At 35.0% G+C, this 17,251-nt stretch overlaps 1 protein-coding gene across 1 annotated transcript; it reads right to left on the reverse strand.

Annotated features, from left to right (window-relative positions):
- Nucleotides 1-20: 20 nt before the first annotated feature.
- Nucleotides 21-15,042, reverse strand: stim2a (tromal interaction molecule 2a). Its single transcript, XM_039675048.2, has 12 exons — nucleotides 14,351-15,042; nucleotides 13,436-13,566; nucleotides 11,000-11,114; nucleotides 10,812-10,923; nucleotides 9,758-9,873; nucleotides 9,344-9,521; nucleotides 7,987-8,164; nucleotides 7,745-7,906; nucleotides 7,474-7,574; nucleotides 7,095-7,333; nucleotides 3,331-3,514; nucleotides 21-2,751 (listed from the first exon to the last, which is right to left on the reverse strand). The coding sequence occupies exons 1-12, from the start codon at nucleotides 14,466-14,468 to the stop codon at nucleotides 1,410-1,412; spliced, it is 2,976 nt and encodes a 991-aa protein (XP_039530982.2). The 5' UTR covers nucleotides 14,469-15,042; the 3' UTR covers nucleotides 21-1,409.
- Between the last annotated feature and the right edge of the window lie 2,209 nt (nucleotides 15,043-17,251).

Genomic DNA, 17,251 nt, shown 5'->3' on the forward strand with positions numbered 1-17,251 from the left:
CATTGCTGCCAAAGTGGTTTCTCATTTAAAACAATACAGCAGTCGTCGTTAGACAACTAAAAAATTAATTTAAAATGTAGATGTCAAAAATCTCACACTCAAATTAGACCATATTAGCATCTTTCAAAGCAAAAATAAGCCTACATGTGTCTTTGTGAATCTTGTTTATTTTATTTTCAGATCTAATTGTTCAGTTATAGTCATTGTCTAATTTATTCACATGCATGTGCTGTATTGAATCGTGCAAATTTGGGCAAATCCAGACACCAATTTAGCTGTTGAAGCATCTATTGTGGCAGTCGGGTAATTTATGACTGTTAATAAAAAGCTGTACACTCCTGAAATTTTCAGAAAGGTTGCATTTTGATTTACATTCATTTTAAATGTGGTTTATTCCTTATATTTGCATTACAACATGAAAAAGGATCCCATAAATATTTGAAAGTCAAATCTATGGTTCCGCCACAGAATAAACATTCTGAAGATAATTGCGATCTCACAATTGTGTTTACATCTCACAATTCTAACTTTATTTCTCAGAATTGTGAGATACTGTATAACCTTGCAAATGTGTGTAATAAAGTCAGAACTGCGAGAACTCATAATTGTGAGATAAATAACTCGCAATTGCCACTTTATATCACGCAATTCTCACAATTGTGCAAGATGTAAACTCAAAATTGTGAGGGAAAAAAGTCCGAATTGGGAAAAGAAGTCACAATTATCGTTTTTATTTTTTATTCTGTGGCAGAAACAAGCTTCCATTAAAATGAGACCGACACTAAAGAAAAATGTAAATACTTAGGTCATAAAATCTGGTATAGCTTCATTGGTATTAAATCCAACATTGGCACACATGTCGATTACTAATAGGCTCATCCTTTAGTAAATACAGTACCTTTAGTAAATATTTGGGTTTGTTTTGTCGTCTTCTGTCTGCCTCAATTCTTATTTATTTGATTTACTTGTTTGCGCAAAAATTCAGGGACAAAATTAAGTTAACCATATTGTGAATGTCTCTTCAATGCTACAATGATCTGTCAATATGGAAAAGTCTCATCAGTTCATCAGTCCATGTCATTGCAAGTTATTTCAAATAATGAACACAACCGCATGAAGAAAGAAAGAAAAAATTTTCAATTAATATCTCATTTACACAGCTTCTGTAATATAGTATCACTAAATCCAAGCTGGAAAAGTGCAATTCTGCTCCTTTGTTTCACAAGATTGCATCCATTTAGCTGAGGGTCCATGTAAAATGCTAAGATTCATATTCTTCCTGCATGCCATATTTAAGAAAAACCCTTTTCAAGAAAATCCAAGGACACTTCATTCAGCATGGTTAGCTTTGCTTATGTTATAGTTTCTAGGGCAGATTTACAAGAACCTCAGGCCTTTTAAAAGTGAACTTAGTCTTTATCTTTCTCCTTATCCTTTTTCTTCTTGAACAAATTCTTGAGCTTAGAAGACATCTTGCCTTTGTCTTTACCCCCCGATTCCAAAGAAGACGAATTTTCAGACTGACCTTCATTTTCCAGAAGGCTTTGAGAAGAGATAGACATCGAAGTTGCGTGACTGAGATCGCAAGAACTAGCCACAAGAGGGTTCTCGTAGGACTTTTCTAGAATGCCGTCGTACACTAGGGTGCTAAACGAATCTGAGGCTGGTTTCCAGAGCATCAAGGAGCTCGCGGTGAGGTCAGGTGGACCAAACTGTCCTGGGTTTGTAACCACAAATTCCTCCTGTGATATCTTGCGCCTTGGAGACTCCACAGATAGACCCACAGTCTCTCTCTGTATTTTACCAATGGGAGTTTCCACAGAGCCGTCTAACTTGCGTTGCATCCGTTGTGTATCCATCATAAACTCTTGTTCAGAGAGTTTTTTTGAGGGAATTTCCATGCGGGAATCTCTGTTCTCTTTAAAGGACTTGCTTCTCTCAAACTCATCTCTTATCGTGTTCCTTGAAGCAGTGTCCATGGCAATGTCTCCTTTTTTTAGTCTTTCGAAATCCGTGGACACATCGTGTTTATCTTGCGGCATTATTCGTGAAAGTATGTCTTTGGATAAATCGGTTTTGCCTAACATCTTGAATTTTTTGGAGCTTTCCACTGAACTGTCACAAGTGGCATCAAAGGAATTTTCCCTAATTATTCTTCCTCGCTGGATTTTGGGTGGAGAGTCCAGGTTTTCTTTGTGTTTAATGGAAGTGTTCATTAAGGCATCTGAATATCTAGTTCCACTCTTGGTATCTAAATCAAGCTCTGATTTTGGTATAACTCTAGAAATGCTGTCCATGTGATCTTTTCTGTCTCTGAGTGATCGCTGTCTTTGACTGTCCATGCCGATCGCCATTGGGGACATCTTTTCAAAAGAATAGTACCTCATTGTGGAATCTAAAGGCAGATCCCTGGGTAATTTTCTTGAATCAAAGCTAGCTTCAGTTTCTCCTCTAGTCAATTGTCTTGGAGGGTCCATGGAGGCCTCTGATTCCTCTATAGATGCCTTTCTTGACAGAGTTTTGATGTCCAATTCCTCTCGTGATACTTTCCTTGAGGTGTTCGCCATCAAAGACTCATCCATTTCTTCTGTGCGTGAGGGACTGTCCTCTTGTTCATCCAAAGAGATCTTTCGGGGTATTTTATCAGAGAAAATGTATTTTCTCCGGGAAGGGACATCAAGGCTGCTGTACTTTCTGCTAATGGATGACCCCACTGACTCTGTAGACTCTGAGGATGTTTCCAAGGACTCCCTGTCAGAGAGAGGGACACTTAGCAAATATCCTCCCAAAAAATAACATTTTGCCATCATTTATAAAGTGACAGTAAAGACTTTTAAACTTCCTCATGAAAGAAAGAATCCTAACAATGTATCACAGTTCCCACAAAACAACCGTTGTCAACATTGTTAATAAGAAATGCTTCTTGAGCACCAAATCAGCAAATTAGAATGATGTCTGAAGGATCACGTGACACTGAAAAGTGGAGTAATGTTGAATATTAAGCTTTTCCATCACAGGAATAAATTACATTTGAAATTTTATCAAAACTCTAAACTGTTATTTTAAATTGTAATAATATTTTACAATATTACAGTTTTACTGTATTTTTCTTTAAATGCAACCTTCAATGTAAATTTTACAAACCCCAAACCTTTAAATACTACATGATTTTTAACATTGTATTTAACATATGTTCACAATATCATAATGCATTAACTAATGTTAATGAATTGAAGCTTATTGGAATGTGTTACTAATAGTTTTAAGTATCTTTGAATTCTCACATCTATACTATGCAAAAACAAAAGAAAAGATGCCAGGCTGACATACTGTTTTACAAGTGTGGAGAATTTGAGATGCTCTTCTTCCTCATCCACATATCGGCGTAGTGAGGTTCGAATGGGAATCAGGAGGTCTGGGTCAGGTGATACGATGACCGGTGATGGCCCAATATGCCCAGATCGGCGAGAGCGAACCAGAGACCGCGGAGAACATTTCAGAGATGTAACTGTGACTGAAAAGTAAAACATTTGAATAATGAATGCCTGTTAAAAGAAATCTAACACTTACTGAAATTACTTAAATGTGTTGTAAACTGTTTTTGTTTTTCAATACCATGCATAAAATGTCCCAACTACACATTTTGTTAAGATAATCTTCATAAATTAACAAAACTTTTGAAGCCTATATACAATCAGCAGAAGAAAAAATCCATAGTTAGGCAATAAACAAATGACATCACAGCCACAAGACTTCAACATCACCACTACTAAGTTTATGACAACTCCTTTAATCTATTTAAAATTTACAAGTTGGAAAGTTTGTTATTAAACACAATGAGACTATAAACATAGAGTTAGAATGTTATTTAAAGGTTACTATGTAGTAAGTATAACATTCTCCTAACCTTATTTGTGCTCAAAATATAACGTTCTCTGAACATTTATTTGCAATATTCTAAAAAGGTTAAAATGTTGTTTTCTTGTTATTACAACAATATAATTTAAATGTTACAATAATGTCAGCACTATATTCTCGTAACCTTATATTCACCCAAAAAATGTCATTCTCCGAGTCTGAACGTTTATTTGTAATATTCTAAAAATGGCCAGTTTTCTTATCACTTTTAGAAAATTTTTTAAATGTTACAATAATATTATTAAAAATTTCCTTCCTCACAAATGAATGTTCTTTAATGTTTATTTGTAACATTTCATAACATGAACAGAACTTTTGAAGCATATCAAACAAGAGTTAACATACAATTTCTGTCAGCTCAATTTTATCTGTAAATAAACTAAGGGGAATTAATTAAATTTTACAATTAATTAATAACACTTACATTTATGCATTTATCCAAAGCCAGTTACAAAAAAAGGTACAAAAGCAATTCGTCATAGCCACCAATATTCATAGTGTACAAATACAATGCCAGGTTAATTAGAAAGCTAGACTAGAAAAAAAAAATCTAGAAAAATTCAAAAATGCAAAGAAAAATTCTGTGTGTGTGTGTGTGTGTGTGTGAGTGTGTGTGTGTGTGTATCCCTACCAACTAAACTATATTTTGGGGACAAATTTGTACCTAGAAGAGACCAAAACCTGACAAAATCTCCAACAAAAAAAAAACACCCTTTAGGGGCATTCTTATTTGTAAATCTTGTATAAAAATAAAGTAATTTTTTAAATGTAAAAATGCAAAAAGTTTTGTCTAATGGGTAGGTTAAGGTTTAAGGGTAGGGTTAGTGTAAAGGGATTGAATATACAGTTTGCACTGTATAAAAACCATTACGTCTATTGAATGTCCCCATTTAGATAGCTAAGTAAATGCGTGCGTGTTTGTGTGTGTGTGTGTGTGTGTGTGTGTGTGTTGTGGGATAGTTCACACAAAAATTGTAGGTCTATCAATTAGTCCTTCTCATGTCAATGCAACTCGTAAGACTTTTGTCTCATCATTTCTCATCTTTGAAACATAAATGAAAATATTTTTAATGAATGAAACAAGAGATTTCTGTACCTCCATTGCCAGTCCAGGCCCATCCAAAAAATATGGTAAACAGTAACTCAAATGTGCCTCCAATGAGGTTTGCTCCGCCGTGTCGTTTGAGCTTCTGTTTACCATATTTGAAGCACTCTGTGTATTAAACCACTTGATTCATAAGTTTTACAATGGCTTTATCACTCTTTAGGATCTAAAAAATAAAATTGAATTAAAATATTTAATGAAATTACCTTCTTTTTTTTCGAAGATGAACAAAATTCTTATGAATTTGAAACGACATGAGGGTGGGTGGTTTTTGGGTGAACTATCCCTTTTAGTGCTTGTAAAAGAGATGTATCTTCAGGTGCTTCTTGAAGGATGTGATGGTCTCAGAAGATGTTGGCAGCTCATTCCACCAGAAAGGGGCAAAGAAGGTGAATGCTCCGCCTGTAAAGTTAACAGACCAGTTGTTATTATAAGATGAGCATGAGAGATTTTTAGTTTGGCTACATAAGACACCTGAACTTGAATCACATAAGGCACAAGAACACAAGATAATATCAGGCTCAATGGAGTATTCAAAGTTCTTATAAAGGCTTACACAGAATATTTACTGGTGATGGTGATGCATGAAAATGTTACACAACAGACCGTGATGTATAAATATCACTTTCCTCTCAGGTAAAGTTAATGTATTCAACCATGAAGGAAGCCATCTTCTATAAGTAATTTGGATTAATTGAAAAATTAATAAAATTAATGTAATGTAATGTACAGAATATCCAATGCCGGTGCATATAATAAACACACATGATGGACAAAGACCGATTGCGTGACAGTTGGCAGCCTTGGTATAAACATACTTTAAACAGGGTTTTGTGCACATTTGAACGTCATGGCAACGAACAACACAAAGTATTTCACACGGGAAATGTGTGAGGTGCGTAACTAACGTAAATCAAGCAAGCTACCGGTAGTATGCATAGGCCACAAAGTGTTGGCGAAATAACACATTAGCGAACTGGAGGGAATAATATGGAATTTTTTTTCCAGAAAACTTTCAAGGACCTGTATCTATATATGTTTGTTTTCAAAATCTTTCCATGACTTTGAATTTTATTCATTTTAATTTGTTTTTTCAGATTCACAAACGTTTTTCAAGGACCTGGGGAACCCTGTTTAAAACATTAAAAAATACATTAAGACAACAAAATACTAGGTATGCACGATATATCGGCCTACTTATCGGTATTGGTCAATATATGTTCATTTTTAATGTTATTGTTATCATTGTATTTAGATTTATCAGCCGATATATCGGTTATCAGCCTTGAAATATAAAGAATTGTCGGTATCGGCCAAATGTTTCATATCGGTGCATCCCTACAAAATACATAAACCTAATTTGGTAATAATCAAAGAAAATAATTAACTAAATAAATAATTTAATAAATGAAAATGTAACCAATGAATTTACACACTTACCTCAAGTGATTTCTGAGGCGAGGTTCAACCGTTCTTCCCGACCGATCTTCACGCGCATGGGCAAAAGTGGCTTGGCTTTTAAAGGGGTAGTTCTGAATAAACCACATTTGAAATATTCCATATTCCATCATGAGTGTATACGCGCCTTACTGCTTATTGGCTTTTTATTGCTTATTATTACAAGTGTGTTTTCGTGCTCGGTCCGATTCACATTCAGTAAACACTGTTTACTGCACCTTTAAGAAACCCAACCCTCTGCCCTTTAAAATATCAGTTGTCTTTCTAATGTATTTTAAGAAAGATTTACATCACATTAACACAAATTACATTATGTATGCAAGTTATTATGGGAGTGTTACTATAAAAAGGATGTTCTTTTAATATAGCGCACAGAACCTTCTGGGTAAAGGATGCTCCAAAAGTGTTTGTTGTTCCAAGTTCCATGAACTTTATTCTAACAATGTTTTATGTTAACAGAGATGTTCTAAAAATGTTTCTCTAAGAATATTTTCTCTAAAAATTATGAGAACGTTCAACTGACTGTTCAATTGACTGGCTCTGCTTAATGGATATAAAAACAGAAGAACAAAAAAAAAATTCAACTAGAAAAGAAGAAAATAAAAGTACCAACCAGGAATCTGCGGAATAATCTGCGGCATTTCTTCCTCCATGTCCTCCACTGAAACAGGCACTTGATAGGATTGCATTGCAGCCCGAGGCATTAGCATCCAGTTGGGGTCTGGGTAGAGTGTAGCGGTGAGATTGGATAGGCCTGTATTTTTCATCAGAGGAAAACCACACAAGTTCTCAATCTGCTGCCACCGGTGCAGACGCTCCCGAAGACAAGCGGTGACATCTGCTAGCGCATTCCTTTAACAAGATACAAATGCAGGCCAATGTAAGTACTCATGATTTAAACATTAGCCCCCAAACTGTTTAGATCCACATTGAAAATTTTATGAATTTCATTTCATTATTTATTCAGTTTTAAATGAGAATGAACAAATTACTTGGCCTCAAGAATTCTCTGATCCACTTGATCCAGTGAGGAGCTGTGTGCAACATGTAGTGTACCCAACAACGAACTCCTTTTTTTCTTGATCTTCTCAGCCTGTGCAAAAATACAGAGTGATTAAAAAAGGTCATGCAAGACGCTCCACAGCCCTCTCGTTATACAGATTCTATGCATTAACTCAAGAGGCAAAACAATTATTCCCTCTGTATTTGATTCCATGCATGGGAGTGGGTTTGAAACGGGTGACTCGTTCATCTCTAAAATACCTCATCTTTAGCCGTGTCTAGTTGTTGTTCTGCACTTTGCTTCTTGATGTTGTAGTACTGGACCTCCACCTCATAGGTGAGCTGAAGCCACAGCTGCAAATTTTCAGGAACTGCCCAGAGGGACTGCATATCCTTCTCTGCCCTCTTCAATGCGTCACGTACCTGTACCAAGAGCACAGAGAACCATGGTGTATTGGAGTTTTGTTGGGAGATGTTTTACAGGGAGAACTGCAGATGTTTACCTGTTCAAGCTCTTCCTCTGCATACCAAAGACGGCTGAGCTCACTCACTGCTCCATCTCGGAGTCTGTGCAGGCGGTTGGCCTCATCCTGAGCACCTTGAATCTCATCCCTCATCTTTTCTTCTAAATTCTTTTTCTCAACCGCCACTGTGCGCTTCTCTTCCTGGGCCTTTTCCAACCTTACAAAAACATTAAAAATGCAGTGTTTGTTCAATAAGATGCTGAAAAAATGCCCTCCAATATCACCCCCTCTCTTGTATGTTTTAATGGAAAGTCTAATTTTAGTGACTTGGTTACTTCTGATGTAAATGTCTGGTTTAAAAAGTAATTATATAAAAACAAATGATTACAGTATATTTTTATTTAGGATATTTATGTATAGTTTAATGAGGTCACACAATTAAGACCCTCATTGTTTTAGTGCCAGTTAAGTTTACCATTCCTCAAGTTTGTTAATCACATTTAAGCAAACTTTCGGCTTGATGTGATGTATTGAACATTGTTGTTGCAAATGTAGCTGATTTAAATATTGTGAAAATAAAATATTTAAATTAATTATTTTAGGTAATTATTAATATATGAAGAGTTCAGATGTAAAAAACTCTAAGTGCCATTTGAAATTTTCTTCTAGAATGATAATTTTTATCAAGCTATATTTAAGTTCAGTGATTTCACTTAAATGGCAATGACAATTACCTATTAATTGTTATTTAAGTGAAATAACTGAACTTAAATATACAAGTTTGATAAAAATCATCATTAAAGAAGAAAATTTCAAATGGCATTTAGAGGTTTTTGCATCTGAACTCTTCATATGTCTATTTATAGCTGTCATTGAAATCATAGCTGTAACCTTTTTATTTTTTATAGAACACAATGTTTATTGAACAAATAAATATATTTCTGACATTTAAATTGATAGTTCAATCAAAAATGAAAATTCTGTCATCATTTACTTACTCAAGTTATTACAAACCTGTATGAATTTGTTTCTTCTACTGAACATAAAACAAGATTTTTTTTAAGAATATGGGTAACAAACCAGTTGTTGGACCCCATAGACTTCCATTGTATAGAAAAAATATACTATTGAAGTCAATGGGGCCCATCAACTGTTAGGTTACCAATATTCTTCAAAATATGTTCTTTTGTGTTCAGCAGAAGGCAGAAAATCATACAGGTTTGTAACAACTTGAGTGACTAAACAATGACAGAATTTTAATTTTTGGGTGAACTATCCCTTAAAATATTGCTTATATTATATAGATTGTTGGATCAGGTGTGAATCAAACAAGTTTATTTATTTAAGTAAATTTAAACCGATGTTGAATGTGGAGGTTGTGAAGAAGGGAACTCACTGCGCCTGTAAGTCTCTGAGGCTTTGTTCAGCTCTCTGCAAGCTTTCTAGGTCCTTCATCATCTTTGAAATATGAATCTTAGATATCTTATTCTGTACTCGTGCAAACCAGCATCCACCAATCCCCATTACTATTGACACAATCAGAAGCAGGTCTTTCATCCAGTTGTGTGGAGGTCCTGGGGCAAATGTACACAGGGATATTAGTCAGACAGAAACATTATGTGATGTTCTGAGCGTTTTATTTTGCATGCTGACTTTCTTAGCACTCAAAGCACTTTTACATAGAAGGGGGGATCTTAATGATCTTATTTATTAAATCACTGCCACTGGACAACAACTGTTTCGTACAATAGCTTAAGTTTTGCTTAAGTGTTTGATACAAAAATCATTACATTAGTAAGTGTATACATACGTGTAGGTGGGCCAAACAGCACTACATCCAGGGCTTTGAGCTTGAGTTTTTGTTTGTGTTGCTGGTCCTGGATCTTCAGAAAAGCACTCATAAAGGATGGCTCATTGGAAGCAATCCTGTCAATTCAAAGTAAGAAACTGTTAGCTTCATGGAGCTGGAGCATGGAGTATTTAATCAATAAGATTAACTAAATACACAACCGGCCAAAAGTTTGTGGTCAGTAACATTTTTAAAAATAAATGAATAGTTTAATTCAGCAAGGATGAATCACTAGTGACAGTAATGATATCTATAATATTACAAAAGGTTTTAATTTAACTTTATATTCATTAAATAATTTTGGGGAATTCATTTTTTATCATGGTTTCCACAAAAAATATGAAGCAGCACAAATGGTTTCAGCATCGATAATAATTTGAAATGCTTCTTGAGCACCAAATCAGAATATTAGAATGATTTCTGAAGGATTATGTGATTTTTTTTTATCAAATAATTGCAGCCTAAGGAGCATAAAGGACTTCTTTCAAAAGCATTAAAAAATCTTACCAAACCCCGAACTTTTGAACGATAGTGTATTTTCAGATGCAATCACATTTATTTAACACATTTACAAAATTTTACATTAAAACAGTTTCATTCTGTCCCGTGTGACTTCTGGTGCTAATAAAAATATCACTATCACTGTCAATTTATAATGCCTATTAAGTTTGTAATGTTAAAGGTGGGATTAGAGCCTCTAAATGATCTATATTTGTAATGTATTTGTATTCTATTGATAGAATAAAAAATTATTAGTAAAGATTTTTACATTTCTAAAGCTGTATTTTTACATTTTAGATGCAATCAGAACACCAGTCATACAGTTTCAATATAGATCCAAATGGTTTTTTAAAAACATTATGTACAAATACCTATGATAACTTATGAAATCAGGCTGATATGAGAGGGCACTTGCCAAAATAGACAAAATGTAGAAATTATTCTCGAGCGTTTATATTTTATATAAATATAAAGTCTTAAGTCTTAAATAAATAAATTAATTAATTTGTCTCACCTGGGCAAGGTGTTTCCATTGACACGCAGCTCTCTGAAGCCCTTTTCATACTGAGGCAACTCAACAAACTCTCTTAGCCACCTCAAGACATCCTCCTGAGTCCAGTTATGAACTGATTGAAAGACAGAAAGCAGTTAAAAAACAAGCCAAAAACAGAAACACACAATCATGGATGGTGTCCATCTCACCCTCAGAAGATTTCCAGCCCTTCCAAAGCTCCTCCAAAGTGATATGCTGGTCCTCTTGATGGAGTTTACTGTGCTTGTTTGCCTGTTGTTGCTGCTGCATATCTTCTATGATAAACTACAATAAGAAGAGATGCAGATGCAAAAGAGTAACCGATTTAAATATAACTCTACACAAATATTAAAAATGCATTCTCCCATGCATAAAACAACAGCTGAGTAAACATTCAAGATCAAGCGTCTGTGAATGTGTCTTGGAAATCTGTCTCTGCTGTAATCAGACGCACCACGTGATTCCAGGCTTCTTCGCTGCTTCGATTCATCTAAACCTTTTCTATAGCAACAAGGAAAAGAAACCCAATGCCAGAGACACGGACACACTTCAGGACATTACTTAGTCGTAACTCATCCCCCCCCCCCCTGGTATGTTCTTCCAAAGCCAAGCCTGAACAGTTTGTCTTGGGTGTTGGATGGAAACATGTGTTTCTAAATTGACCAACAGGCTTGGGGGAGGAACTCAAGGCCGGGTGCTTTGGAATAACACTCACTTAGACAAACATCACACAAACATACCAAAATGTAAAGCTGATCTTGTTAGTCTGAGTGTGAGTTTACAATCTTCACATCCTCAGACCTGACAATTATTTAAATGTTTTGCTTCTTATTTGAACAGATGGTCGAGTTGACAAAAAAATTTAGACAAAGAAAATTAAAGGAGTAGTTCACTTTAGAAAAAAAACTTTTGCTGATAATTTACTCACCCCCATGTCATCCAAGATGTTCATGTCTTTCTTTCTTCAGTCGAAAAGAAATTAAGGTTTTTGATGAAAACATTTTCTCCATATAATGGACTTCAGTAGGAACCAAACGGTTCAAGGTCCAAAAGACAGTTTCAGTGCCAACTGCAAACTGTTCAAAGGGCTTTAAATGATTCCAGATGATGAATAAGGGTCTTATCAAGTGAAACGATCACTCATTTATAAGCTCAAATGGTCGCCTTGCTCTGTTCTGTGATGCACGTTCATGACTCTCCTGTTCGAACTCGTTCATTAAGATGAAAAAAAATTTTTCCGAGTCATTTGGTTCATTCAACGAACAAAACGAACAAATTGACTTGGAAAAAGACTTGTTCATTTTGATGAACGAGTTCGAACAGGAGAGTTAAGAACGTGCATCACAGAACAGAGCAAGGCGAGCATTTGAGCTTATAAAACTTAAACTTTGTTATTTATTTATTAAATGAGCGATCGTTTTGCTTGATAAGACCCTTATTCATCATCTGGAATCATTTAAAGAACAGAACAGAACTTTCATTCAAAGAACAGAACTTTGAACAGTTTGCAGTTTGCACTGAAACTGTCTTTTGGACCTTGAACCGTTTGGTTCCCATTGAAGTCCATTATATGGAGAAAAATCCTGGAATGTTTTTATCAAAAACCTTAATTTCTTTTCGACTGAAGAAAGAAAGACATGGACATCTTGGATGACATGGAGGTGAGTAAATTATCAGCAAAAGTTTTTTCAAAAGTGAACTACTCCTTTAAGTGCTCAATTGTGGAATATCTGAAATATATTTTTGAGGGCAATTTTAAAAGTGTGGCTTCAACTAGGGCTGCATGATTTGGGGGAAATATCAAATTGCGATTTTGCGGATAAAAATGCAGAGATTATGACGGAAAAAATTACAGGTTTGCTTGTGCTTGTTTTGTAAGGCTATTAAAAAAACTTAATTATTAAAAAAAATGTATAAATAAAAATATATAAATTACTAAATTAAAACAAAATAAGAAACAGTAATCTTGCAAGATTTCACTGTAAAATAAAAAAAAAGAATATTTAAGAAACGTAATATGATAATTATGATAATCATTTTATTTTGTATTACACACTCTAAAAATGCTGGGTTGTTTCAACCCATGTTTAGGTCAAATATGGACAAACCCAACCATTGGGTTTAAAAAATTAATAAAAAAATGTAAACCAATGGTTGGTTTTGTTTATATGTGACCCAAACACAGGTTGAAAAAAACCATCATTTTTTAGAGTACACCTGTAAAATTAAAATACTAATATTTATGTCTTTTTTTCATTTTCAAATATTTCAAATCACACTTCAATTAAACATGCAGCATTGCAACATGCTTATTTATTAGCTCATTTGAAAATCCAATCAGTTTCATTTCAATTCAATCATGGAGCCCTTGTTTAAAGACTTGGAAAAGTCATGGAAATTCTATGGATTTTTACAATTATGAAATGTAAAGATCATCTATAGAAAATTTCATCAGCTAGAAACTGTTCTTTCGTTATCCACTTGACTGCAAATTTCAGAGAAAATGATTGGCCAGAATTTGTGGAAACCCTGAAGGATTTACATTAGGGTGTAAGGAAACTTCTTTCTTAAGACTTGTGATAGTGACATCTGTGACTGTTGATTACCTCGACACTCTCCTCCACCTCAATGCCTCCATCCTGATCGTCATCCATCTCTCTGTGGATGTGTTGAAGAGCCTCCAGACTGAAGCGGTCAGCCTCCGTCACACATGTAGGGCTCACTTGCAGACATGGATCTGTGGTGAAAGGAGGACAGAGGAGTTAAGCAATCCAATAAACACTTGCAATGTCAACATGTTATCAAGAGGCATCATTATCTTCTGCAACAACATCTTGTTCATATCTCTGTTGTTTCTCCAAAAGAGTAATACGATTAAATAGAGAGCAAATTTTGTAAAATCTTTACGTCCCAAACAGGTTCAGTATGAATTCTGTCGACAATGTCTTCCATTACAAAATGATCTGACAACACCTTAATTGTTTTGTTCAATGCTTTGACTGTGTAAATTGTTTAATGTGTCCATTTTTAATCCCCCTGAATTAAGAATACTCAAATGATTATCATTATGGTAACACTTTACATTGCAGTGTCACACACACATTTTGTGTAAATGTGATTTTTTTGGGGGAAATCTCCCAAAAGAGACTGACTGAGGCCCTGTTTCACAGACAGGGTTAGAATAAACCAGGATTAGTTTAAGTTACATAAGCGCATTTTAATTGCTTTTATATATGTACCGTGGAAGAAAAAAAAACATTACTGGTGCACATCTTGAGACAAAACAATGGCACTGTCATATTTTAAGCTATGTCAGACTCAGTGCAAGTAGCTTTCATTTGAAAACGGTCAAACATGCATAGTCTAAAGCTATAAGCCTTCTGTGCAATTATTTTGTAGGCTATACCTGAAATTTTTATATTATTTCTGCTTGCTAATAATCACATAATGCAGGGAGCATTCTGAGGCTTAGCAAAAAATAACTTTATGAATATTAACATCATCTGGTCGTGCACACGTGCCTGTTGAGGTCACAGTTGTGTCCCTGTACAGTCCCGTGTGCTGCTGCTCGTCGCCGGAACAGAAGCAGAGGATCAGCCCGCGCAGCACGAGCAGGACGGTGAGGCAGAACTTCTGCATCGCAGGCTTCAAGTGCCACTTACTGTCTATGATTTAAAGAACATATGTGCGTCCAAATGTAACGTTACGTGATAGTGCTATAAACAGCTCCAGCTCCAAGAAAAGGTGTCGTCCGTCGGTTAGAAAAGCAACAGTGTAGGCATTTAAAAAAAATATACGTGTATGTATATAATATACCACACACACACAAAAACGAAAAACTGTTCGAAATATTTGTTTACAATTCCAAAGAATAAGTCACGACGTTTAAAAAGGTAGATACATCCCAACATCTGGTTTTGCCAATGACGTTTTGTTGTTAGGCTACATTCCAAAGAATTGGCGGAACCAAGTAAACATATTAATATAACAAAACTTAAATACTGAGTCTAACGTAAACGTTCCGCTTTTAAAATACGGCGTTGGAATGAAAATACGATGACCGAAAATAGAAGTCCTTCGGAAAGTCAGGTTCCTGAATATGAATAAAAGTTCCGATTGTATTTCTCTCTGGGAACGTTTGGATAATGCGTGTCCGTTAAAGTGTACCAGTTACTAAATGTCACAAACTTTGTAAGCTCGTATTTAGCATGCGTCTGCTCTTCCAAAGCCAAACGCGAATTTACTAATCCTTAAACGGCGTCTGACTCATGAATATTAATAAGATTGCGTGGCGCTTGCCAAGTAAACTGCTTTGCTGAGGTTGACGTTGTCTTGAGTTATGAATATTAATTTGTTTACGTAATTAGGCGCTCCAAGAACATTATCAAGGAACTTGAGCGTTAACAAAATAAAAATAAAAAACTTCAGTAATACTCTCTGTATTGGTGTTATTCTTAACTATTGTAATGTGAAACTTACACATTAAAAAAATTACCTATATAATAACATTTTTATTTAAGGCTAAATGACGTGCGTTTAAAACTAAATAAAAATTAGATTCATACAAAAAAACGTGTTCTTGAATAGACTGAACATATAATGGACCATATAATTTGTGAATCATTTCAAAATAAATAATTTTTGGGAATTCAAATAAAAAATTCTAAGAAGTTTTAACTACTTTGATAGCCTATATTTTATTGTAATTTATATAACATTTATTTATTTATGGTCCAATGTTGTTTTGGGCCCTACTGACTCCCATTTGAATTAACAAAAACAGTTGAAATATTTCAATTTTTTTTTTTAATTTGACCAATTTTGGGGGGTGAACCATCTCTCTAAAAAAAAAAAAAAAAAAAAACATGTTACTCAAATAGCAAATCTACACCCAACTCTAGAATTATGAAATGTCAGTTAGACAATATTAACTAATCGTAATTAATGCTCATTCATCAAGAGCATTCAAATTGGAGGGATTGAATAAAACAAACCCTACACATTTACTTTTTCATATAGGTCCAGTACACATATTGGTCTCTGAATTAAATTTAGAGCCCTATCAGATTAACATGGTTGAAGACTCATACACAGCAACAGAAAGAAAGCTTCAGGTTACATCTCAACAACCCCATAAGGTCTAAAAATAAAACTGGGGCATGAGCGAGGATGCCAAGCAGTGGGAGAAACATTTGGCACTTAAAGCACAAGTGACAGGTGTCTCTCATTGTAATTCAGGGCAAACTCACTTCAAAGTGAATGAGAGAAAAATAATCTCATTTCTGCCCCTGGTGGCCAGCATAGATGCCATCAATCTATTATGTAAAAAAAAAAATCTCTAGGTTTGGTTGTATGCGTGTAATAAGCTAACATTTTTTGTTGATGAGAACAGGTTGAGTACCGTCCAATTTCCCTTTATGGTGCTATTTTTTGTCCCAGCAGTTAGTGCTTGGAGATGAATATATGGGATTGGGATTCCAACATATTTACACATCCCTGATAACCTGTTAAGAGAGTTCAGAGGTACTATCATTTTAAGAGTCTTAGCAGTAATGAGAGCCAATTTATTGTTGGCACTCAATCCACTTCCCTACTGTAAAGACTTGCATCTCAATTTATATTGTGACCAATGAGAATGATAAACAGTGGGTATGTTCGGAATGGTATACCAACATACTACTATTACAGTGTTTCCAACACTGCATGACTAAACCAAGGATTCTCCCCCCACAAAAAAGCAATTGTAGGACCCTGGTTTTTCAAAAGTACCCCACATTTTGGATATCCCTTATTTAAAAAAAAAAAAAGAAAAAAAAAAAACATCAAAGGTCTTGGGCTGCATTTAAGTACGCTTTTTTATGCCCTTCCCTTGCTAACTTCCCTCCATTTTGATCACTCGGAGGTAAGTCATTACTTGTATTGCATACAGGCAGAATCCCTGCAATGGGAGACCCAAAGTCCTTGATCACTTGAATCTGCTATGGAGCTGTAGAGTTTTATCTCAGTAAAACTCTTCTAAACTGCTGAAATGACCTAACTTAACTTACAGCTGTAGACTTTTCCCTCCATTGATTGAATCATGTATGTGGGTAAATTAAGTGTAGTTTTACAGTGTTGTCTATGTATCTGCCTGTAGTGTACACTCCAGATGCATACACTCCGTCGGTAAAAATAAACTTCCCTTGTCCACTTGAAGTTGAACGCACTTTAAAATGGAAATGCTTAGGGAAGTTTGTGAGCAGATTGGTGTTAAAATCCACCTTGGAATCTTTATAACAAGCCAAGCTGATGAGTTTCATCAGTTTTGTTTGATTAGGGCACTATAAACTGTGCAGTGTTTACAATGGCACGAGTGTGAGAAAACGGTCAAGTTTTTTTGTTTTTGGTTAAACCATCCCTCAAGTACATACATCCCTCAAATC

Source organism: Pimephales promelas, chromosome 6, assembly GCF_988280905.1.
Source record: "Pimephales promelas chromosome 6, fPimPro1.hap1.1, whole genome shotgun sequence".
Classification (NCBI taxonomy): domain Eukaryota; kingdom Metazoa; phylum Chordata; class Actinopteri; order Cypriniformes; family Leuciscidae; genus Pimephales; species Pimephales promelas.

Excerpts from the sequence above, each read along its gene's own strand:
- stim2a (XM_039675048.2), bottom strand. The coding sequence starts at position 14,468 with ATGCAGAAGTTCTGCCTCACCGTCCTGCTCGTGCTGCGCGGGCTGATC. Across the intron at positions 13,567-14,350 it reads CACAACTGTGACCTCAACAG|ATCCATGTCTGCAAGTGAGC; the intron begins GCACGTGTGCAC and ends CTTTCACCACAG. Across the intron at positions 2,752-3,330 it reads TTCTCCACACTTGTAAAACA|GGAGTCCTTGGAAACATCCT; the intron begins GTATGTCAGCCT and ends TCTCTCTGACAG.